Source organism: Macadamia integrifolia, chromosome 14, assembly GCF_013358625.1.
Source record: "Macadamia integrifolia cultivar HAES 741 chromosome 14, SCU_Mint_v3, whole genome shotgun sequence".
Taxonomy (NCBI): Eukaryota; Viridiplantae; Streptophyta; class Magnoliopsida; order Proteales; family Proteaceae; genus Macadamia; species Macadamia integrifolia.
The window spans coordinates 28,612,697-28,621,423 of NC_056570.1; the positions used below are offsets into that span (position 1 = coordinate 28,612,697).

At 37.8% G+C, this 8,727-nt stretch overlaps 2 protein-coding genes across 10 annotated transcripts in view; both read right to left on the reverse strand.

The window, feature by feature from the left end:
• LOC122061047 (G2/mitotic-specific cyclin-1-like) overlaps positions 1-2,599 on the reverse strand; it is a 6,824-nt gene extending 4,225 nt beyond the window's left edge. For 4 of the 9 annotated variants that reach the window (XR_006134544.1, XR_006134545.1, XM_042624211.1 and 1 more), the window contains exons 1-4: positions 2,363-2,596; positions 1,542-1,680; positions 1,394-1,453; positions 1,114-1,291 (exon numbers count right to left, since the gene is read on the reverse strand). Coding sequence is in view for 4 of the 9 variants with exons in the window: in XM_042624211.1 (XP_042480145.1) it covers positions 1,153-1,291; positions 1,394-1,453; positions 1,542-1,680; positions 2,363-2,399 (375 nt within the window). In the remaining 5 variants the exon portion in view is untranslated. Of the gene's footprint in view, positions 1-754; positions 981-1,113; positions 1,292-1,393; positions 1,454-1,541; positions 1,681-2,362 lie in introns of those variants that run through there. The other 5 variants (XM_042624212.1, XR_006134548.1, XR_006134546.1 and 2 more) reach the window with 5 other exon arrangements.
• Positions 2,600-4,777: 2,178 nt separating this feature from the next.
• The window catches only part of LOC122060529 (oligouridylate-binding protein 1A-like), an 8,951-nt gene continuing 5,001 nt past the window's right edge, over positions 4,778-8,727 (reverse strand). The window contains exons 4-8 of the mRNA XM_042623646.1: positions 7,291-7,347; positions 7,052-7,114; positions 6,899-6,964; positions 5,437-5,490; positions 4,778-5,224 (exon numbers count right to left, since the gene is read on the reverse strand). Coding sequence (XP_042479580.1) covers positions 5,066-5,224; positions 5,437-5,490; positions 6,899-6,964; positions 7,052-7,114; positions 7,291-7,347 — 399 coding nt within the window. The 3' untranslated portion in view covers positions 4,778-5,065. The remainder of the gene's footprint in view (positions 5,225-5,436; positions 5,491-6,898; positions 6,965-7,051; positions 7,115-7,290; positions 7,348-8,727) is intronic.

Genomic DNA, 8,727 nt, shown 5'->3' on the forward strand with positions numbered 1-8,727 from the left:
CCCCCCCCCCCCCCAACAAAAAACAAAGAGAACCAAACGCCACAAGCTTTTTCCACTCACACAAATGAGCTGAAGGGGAGAGAGTTAAGTAAGAATCTTCATTAAAAAAAAATTATAAGAAATTATTTGAAAGTAATTGTGAAATTTAAAATCACCCTCTCAATGTATTTTCATGAAATGATAGTCATTTCAATCTGTTCTCCAGAGTATGCCATGTCTAAAATGGAGACAAAGTCGGCTACCAGTGAAACCCCTAAGTATTGTTTAGAAATATATGAAAATAATTTTCACAAGTTCTAAACAGAGAAGAACTATGCAACAATCGATTGTGGACTATGGTCCCGTGGTTTTTACTCCTCTCATTGGGGAGGTTTTCCACGTTAAATCGATTGTGTTGATGTGTGTTTGTGCATTTGATAAGTTTGATCACTGATTTGTGCATTGTGGTTGTTTTGTTGAGAACTTGATTGGTGCACATAATATGTTTGATGAATTGCTCCATCAAGCTCTACTTGACTGTTTCTTATTAGGTTCACCCAATAGGGGAAGTATTTGTTCCGCAATACAGTTAATCGGGTACATCTCTCAGCTACCCCATTGCCTCCCCATCAGGCACCTATTCCAACTAACTACAGTTCCCTCCCTTTTGGACTACTTTCATGGAAAGAAATTTTTTCAACTATATTGATTAGTGAGATAAAGAGTTCCAAGCCTAAGTTAAAATTTGTAGTGAACTTCTATCATCCAATCCATAATATAATGGCTCTCATTCTCTCATTGATATCAAGGTTGCTTGTCTATGTAATCTTGAAAGCGACTTCAATTCGACAAGGGATTTAAAAAGATCTACATATTATCACATACACATACACATACACAAAGTCACAAATAGCTAATAGGGGGAAAATTAGACCACAAACAGCTTCTGTGTCAATGTTGACAATGGATACACTTGATTTATTGATTAGACCACAAGCATTCTGAAAAGGAAGCAACAAAAATATGACTAGGGTAGAGAGAGAGAGAGAGAGAAACCACTCAAAGTGTGTGTCTAAAAATAGAATATGGAAATGGGAATGTAAAGCATGAGATTTCTTACAAAAGGAAAAATACCTTGCTTCGAGCTGTTAGGATTATGTGAGGGTCTGAGCTTTACGCCTTGATGATTTCTGGCTCGCATTTTAATCCTTTGCTATATCTTTGGCTTTGCATTGGCCTTCTTCTGAGCTGGTTATGCTGGCACAGCTCCTTTCTTCTCCACAGGTCCATTAACAACTTTTGGAGCTGGTTTCTGAAGGTAAAAAAGATCCAATATATAGAATTTATTTGTTTTTGTGTAATTTCCTAAAATCAGATTTAGAAAATTTCACAGGTAAGTGCTCTACAGATTTACCTTAATATTCTCTTTTGCACAGCAGCTTGTGCCTTCGAACATAATTGTGCACAAAAGCTCCTAAACAAGAAAGAGCGAATAAAACCATCTGAAGAACAGAATTGGGGAGAGAGGGAAGAGAGAAGAGGGGTGTGGAAGAGATGGGTACCTCGTTAGGGGACGGGAGAACTCCTCCTTCTGCTTCCCATCGATGACTTGAACAGGAACCAAATTCCCAATATCACCAAGTGCTTTCCGGTTTTTTCCTTTGCCCAAAGGGATCTTTTGTTTTCCTCCTTCGGCAATTTCTGCACATGCATATATCCATGACTCGTTAAGATCAAAGAAACCAGAGAATTTGTTTATGGAGACAGCAGAGAATGTTTACAGCAGATTGTATCTGAAAAGTTAGATCTAACCCAAAAGTAAAACCAAGAGATCCAGCATATACAATTATTCATAGGGAATTCAAAAACCCCCAATAAAATCGTGAAATCAGTTGATGAAAGAAAATCAAAATCTGCAGATCCTATCTTAAGAAATACATCAGATACAAGCCGATAACGAAAGCAAAAATTTCAGGCCATCATTTGAAACTGGAAATCCTGAAAGTCAGGAATCAAGAGATGTAACAGAATCTCAATTCAAGCAAAAAAGGAAATTCGAAATAGCAAAACTAAGAGATCCAGCATATACAATTATCCATAGGGAATTCAAAAACCCCAATAAAATTATGAAATCAACTAATGAAAGAAAATCAAAATCTGCAGATCCTATCGTCTACGAATCCTTTCCACAAGCAATAATCAAGAAATACATCAGATACAAGCCGATAACGAAAGGAAAATTTTCAGCCCATCATTTGAAACCGGAAATCCTGAAAGTCGCGAATCAAAAAGACCTAACAGAATCTCAATTCAACCAACAAGGAAATTCAAAAATGCTTAATAGACTGCCAATGAAATGCCCTAAAACGCAGCACCATAATACCTCTAGCTTGCTGTGTAACAACTGGTTTTGATGCCATTTCTGATCTGTCTCCAAAATCCCAGTACACACGATCGACGGTTCCAAGAATGGGGATGGTGGGTTTCGCATTTGCGACCCACACGAAGATTGGATCGTCTAGACTATGCAGTCTTCCTCGCCCTCGTCGTTCTCTCTCTCTCCCCTTTTTTCCCGTCTCCTACTTTCTTCCTCTGTTCGTCGTCTCATTTGTCTCTCTTTTTAAGAAGAGCTTAAACGAGTCCCCCCAATCTCTGGACCTCCAACGGTCTTCTTGAGTTAAAATCCTAGCCGTTGGATGAATCGATCTTCTAAAATTCTCACGCTGGTTTCCATCCGAATCCCACTTTCATAATCTCCAACTGTATCACACATGAAATGACCTCTTTGACCCCAATTTACTAAACCATTGGCCCATTGTGTCCCTCCATTGGTGCACTTCCCTACACCGGTTGCCCATAAAACACTATCCCCTAAACTACACAGTCACTTTAAAAATATATAAGAAATAAAAAATCCTACAAAGTTGCTTAGTTTTGCCAAGTGGCATTTTCTGTTGGCAGTAACACTACTTTCCCATAAGCTTGGTGTGTATAGAGTGGGGAGGATAAGTGGTATCCTAGTTTTTTCTTTTTGGTAAAAGTTTTTTTGGGTAAAAATCCTAGTTTTTTGTGGGTAAAACTGCTAGCTTAGATTATTGACAGTGGATCTAATGCATAGCGCACTGATTGCAGCTCATGCTTGAAAAGTATGTGATAGGAGTGTAGATGGTCTAAGGATCGACTCTTGTCACATGTGTTCCCCTCTTCACCCCCTACCCCTCTAGTGTGTGTCGGTAAAGTCCCCTTGGGTGAAAAAAAAAAAAAGAAGAGTAGATAATTGATACCTTTAGCGGTTTTTTCTATTTTATTTAAGCACCTTTTATACAAAAAAGAAAAAACCCGATAAGTGGTTTGATAAAATACCACCTAGTTGAAATTTGAAATGTGAGCAAGTAGATTAGGTCTTGACGAAAAATTATCAATTGTCAGAAAAAGAAGGATTGCAGTCCATGACCATTGATTAATGTCATTATTTCCCCAAAAATTCTTTAGTTCCCCTATGTCGCTTCAAATCCCATCCATCTCCCTTTGCTTTTATCAACCCGTATAGGAGACCCCTTGCTGTTGCTTCCATTCCATTTCTTATCAACATATACTTAGCATGGAGGTCATTTTTAGAGATAAAAAAACCCAACCCTTATTCTATTCTTGATGAGGTAGATTTCTGGACCTTCCTTTATCTCACTAATGATGAACACAAGGTAATAAGATATCAATTATTGCCTTTAAAATACAAGCTCTGCACTGTCGGCTTTCCTCGTATGTAAGTTCCAAGCTGTTAAGGAAAAGCAAAATGCTTAACGAAGGAAGAATAAAGAAGACATCAATTATTACCTTTAAAATACAAGATCTGCAGTGTCTGTAAGCCTCAAATATGGAACCATAAAAATACAACAGGAAGCTCTTCAGTCTGTAGTCTCTCAACCAACTGTTAGTATTATTATTTTCTATACATATATGATCAAATGATCTCATTAGTTTAGAGGTTATTATATAAGAATCTAAAATCTAAGTTAATTGTTTTGATTGCTTATAAGTGGGGCTATAAAGCGAGGGTTGAGAGGCACTCAGCCTTGTAACTAATATGTAGTAGTTTTATTTAGCTAATATATTTTATTTTAGTCAAAAAAAAAAAAAAAAAGCATCGGAAAAGTTTTAGGTAGGTTACAAGATCATGATTATAAAACTTTCCTTTTCTTTTCAAAAATGATTTCACTGCGCTGCCCTTTACTTACAACCAAACAGAGCCTAATGGGGGAAAAGAATAGAAAGAACTTTTTGGAACTACCACCATGCTCAAAAGTGGCAAAAAAATTCTGAGAAAATTATATAAGAAGTAAGGAACATGGTTATGACTTACTTTCAAACCATCCATATTAACAGAATCCTGCAATTACCTGGATATGATAGAATTATCTCAACAGCATTTGGGGTTAGCAGCAAAATAACCTTTGTTCAATGTATCACACATCCAGTATTCAGATGCAGAAAACATCAGAAAAATTCTCTGTATTTTCACCACCTTGAAATCCCTTCTTCCACTTTTTGCAGAGTCAATTAAAGAAACTTCACATTGCACTTAAAAACACTACTGGGTTTATATATTACAACTTGTACGACCCTGATGAAAATAGTAAGAAACAACAAATCCTCATCTAGCCGAACAAAGAAAACAAAGGCCGACAGCCAACCCCTACCTCCTTAATGGTATTATGAAGCAAAAAATATATCTTGGAGTTACAGAGTACTGGAATGACCTGTGACTTCAAGATGATGGAGGTGGTGCAGCTGGCGGGAGAGTTCTTCCAGCCATATGCTGAAGTGGTGTTGGTGGCCAAACAGGTGGTGGTGCATTCAAACCCATTGGTGGTGGTCGAGGCCCTGAAAGTGCTACCTGTGGAGGAGGAGGAATATTAGGTGGTGGTGGTCTGGCAAGTGATCTGACTGCTGAGGTGGAGGTGGCATGACAGATGGCATCATCACTTGACCCTGTTGCTGCATCTCACCAGGCCATTGCTGCCCTGCTAGTTGCATAGGAGGAAAGCCCCCAACCTGTGGTGGGGGAGGGCAGATTGCCGGAACTTGCCTAGGAGGATGGGACCATTTGCAAAGGGACGAGGAGGAACCCCCATGGTACCATTAGCCTGAGGACCATTCGATAGTGTAGGTGGTCCACTTGCAGAAAGGGTGTGGCCATGTGGGGCCTGTTTTTCTGCACACCATGATTGCTTGCAGCCAAGACTCTCTGTGCGTTACATTTGTTTAAAATAATAAGCATTTTCTGGAAATAGAATGGAGTATCTATCCAAATTGATGAGGGAGGTTTGAGAAGATTTACTCAAAACGTAAAATGCTAAAAGTCAGCATTTGAGCTAGTCCAGTAAGTTGGCAGAGTACATGGGGATATGACATTAAATAGAGAAAACAAGATAAAGATGGTTGATGTAAAACCCTAACCTGCTGGGGTACCATGACACTCCCCTTTGGTAACTTTCTTGTATGCATAGGATGCTGTAATTTGGAAATTGCATAGATATTGGTCAGTCATGGCCTACAGATACATAAATAAGTAAATAATAGCAAGTCATTCAAGAGCATTTCAGAGTATGACCGTAGATACAGAAGCAGGAATATATCTCAATAGCTGCATCAGAAGACTCAAAAAGAATCATAGCTAATAACACCAAAACCACAGGACTTCGCAGTCTCAGGTTCTCTCATTATCTGAAACAGGAAGAAGTCTTGCATTTGAGATCATTTGACAGTAAGCTGCCACCCCTATGTCAATTTTTCCTGCTGGTCAATCTAGGTCACTGATTTTCCTTCCAAAACAAGCTACGAGTCTCCACAAGAGCAACACCTTCTAATTAGTGCCTACATTTTTCATTAGCACCACTCGTAGAGCCTGACTATTTAAATGGAATCTCTAATATAAGAAGATTCAAAAATTAACCAACACTAATAGAATCAAATGATAGTACTTTGGTCAATACTTTTTTCCGGATGATCAAGAATATATACTAAAACATAAGTGTTGCTTTCCATGACTGGAGAAATATACACATGCTGGCCTGCTGGATAGATCTTGATGGGGATTTTTTATTGGCTCTCTAGGCACATTAATTTGACTGCAAAGAAGTCAATGTACTCAGCTGCTACTTTGCCTCCAGGCATACTTCCAAGGTCGCACAACCATTTTTTCTTGGAGACCTGGTGGGTAGATACCAAAACTACAACCCACCATGGTATACAGTAATAGAACATCTCCAAGCTCCAAAACAGAAGTTCATGAGTAACTAAAACTAATGTCTTTGTTAACCCAGACCTCCATTCAGGTGAACCAAGAGACAAATGATGATAATTTACAAATTAGATACCAGATTGCTTTGGACTTCCAGAACTAAGTAGAACATAATAGCTCCCTTGGATAAAGAAGCAAAAAGGTGACGAGGAAAATACACCTGGTTAATCCTAGTCATCTGCAAGTGATATAGATGAGAGCCATCAGAAAATGCCAATCGAGACCATGCGAAATCACCCTTCATGTCGCACAATTAGGAGGACCATATAGTAAGACCTTCCTATGGGGTCCATGTAAGGAATCTTTTGTCTTAAATTTTTTCTTTTCCATTTAAGGAAGACCTTTCTATTGCTAAAACTCACTTTTAATTGGTACAAGATGGTGTCCTCGCCTAACACAGAGGCTCCAAGAGTGCATAAAGGAATTAAGCTAATAACATGAAAGTATTAATTCATGCAAAAACAGAAAGTTAAAAAGCCAAAGAATGCCAACTGCTAACTGCAACAAGGTGATATCATACAGCAATTCTCGCCTTTCCTTTTAGTCAGCATTCTAATATACATTAAGGGAAGGAAGAACAGACTCATAAAGTAGATCCAATTAAGAGGGGATAATAACCTTTGGGTATGTAACAATGAGTCCAAATGCACTGAAAGTATCATAGAGAAGCTTTTCATCCACATCCTGCAAACACACTCAAATTCAAATAATGAGAAGAGTAATGACGGAATTGGTGAGAAAGCAAGTTCTTGGTACAATCTGACAGCTTACAGGGTCAAGGTTTCCAACAAAAAGGTGTGTACCAACATCCAAGCCCTTCTTATCTTGAGAAGCCTGGAGACAAATGGAAACATTATATGATATTATGATATATGAAACTTTATCATGAATAGAGAAAAAGAAGCTCATTAAAGGATATCTCCAAATGCACCTTATATCATTTTATTATAAAATTAAGGTCCTTGACTAACATGAACAGCAAGAGGCAAGAGTGGAAAAATCACTCACACCTTATTCACATGTATTGGCTTCCCATACAATTTAATCATGTTCAGAACCATTATTGCCTGGATTACAATAAAACAACAATAGTTCAAGGGAAGAAAATTTGGCCAAAAACAATTAAAAGCCCCATTTCAACAGCATTATCTTCAATTGAGAAAACAATAATAACAAAGCATGCCGAAGAACTTGTGGATCAAATAGGATTGGACTTTCCTTATTTAAGGCAAATGTAACGTTGAACTTTTAATGTGTGCATCGCTTGGTTGATTTTAGAACAAATCCACAATGCTGCTACTTAAGATAAAAAAAGACCAAGTTGCAGGGTTTTATCTAATTTAAGATGATATCATTTACAAAAACTTAGGCATAATTAGGGAATAATGGAAGTATGTTTCACAACATGTTAACTTCTTACCATAGTTGTCAATTGTCATGGTGCCAAGGCAAACCGAAGGCTCCCTTCTTCTAAATCATGAGGTCCATGATACAGAAGGCGACTGGTTGCCTTCGGCATCAAGGCCTCTTTGTTGCCTACGCATCACCTTAACTACAATTCTGACAAAGTGATCATGCAACGAGCAAACAATATTCCTTTTTATTTTATTTGATTTTTTTTTTGGGGGGGGGGGGGGGAGGGGGATTCACCATATGAATAGAGGATTTCTTCTTTGAATTTTCAAGGAGCATGGAAAATGATATCATATTAACACATAATGAGTTGCTGCTCCATCTGATTGGATGTAAAATGCTAAAAAGTTGAAATAAAATGGAAATTTTCCAACTATGGACAGACTTGGTATGATTTCTATTTCAATTTCAGATTGATTTCACGAAATAATCAACAAATAGATTTTCGGTCAAGAAATTGAAATTGTTTTGGTTGCATCAACCTGAAATATTTCAAGAATAATAATTATTTATTTCGTAGTTAATTTCCGAGAATAGATTCTATAGATTTCTTTGGGAGAGGGTGGTGGAGGCAGGGACAGTAGTCGGACAGGGATGTGGTGGTTGTGGGGGCATGGTGGTGATGGTGACGGTGGTGGTGGTGGTGATGGTGGCATGGTAGCCTTCAGGAGAAAAAGAAGGATCATGTTTTATTTTTTCATGAAATTACTGTTTTGCTCATCAAATTAACCATGTGCTCATTAAAGAGCAAGAGTGAAATCAATTTCAATTTTAAAATAGAAACAGCTCCTCAGCTATTTCACAATTCAGATGTAAAATGTTGAACTAGAAATGTGCTAAAACCTTTTTATATATATTAACACTAGCTTGACCTGAAAATCCAATTGTGCTATTACCTTGAATAGTTTGTTAAGGCTCTTACTTTTCTTGATAGAAATGCTTTTTATAACCTAATTCAAAAGCAAAGATAATCAAGATGCAACTGCATGCAGTACTCACATAATCAGCATCTTCTTCACTACGGAACTCCACAA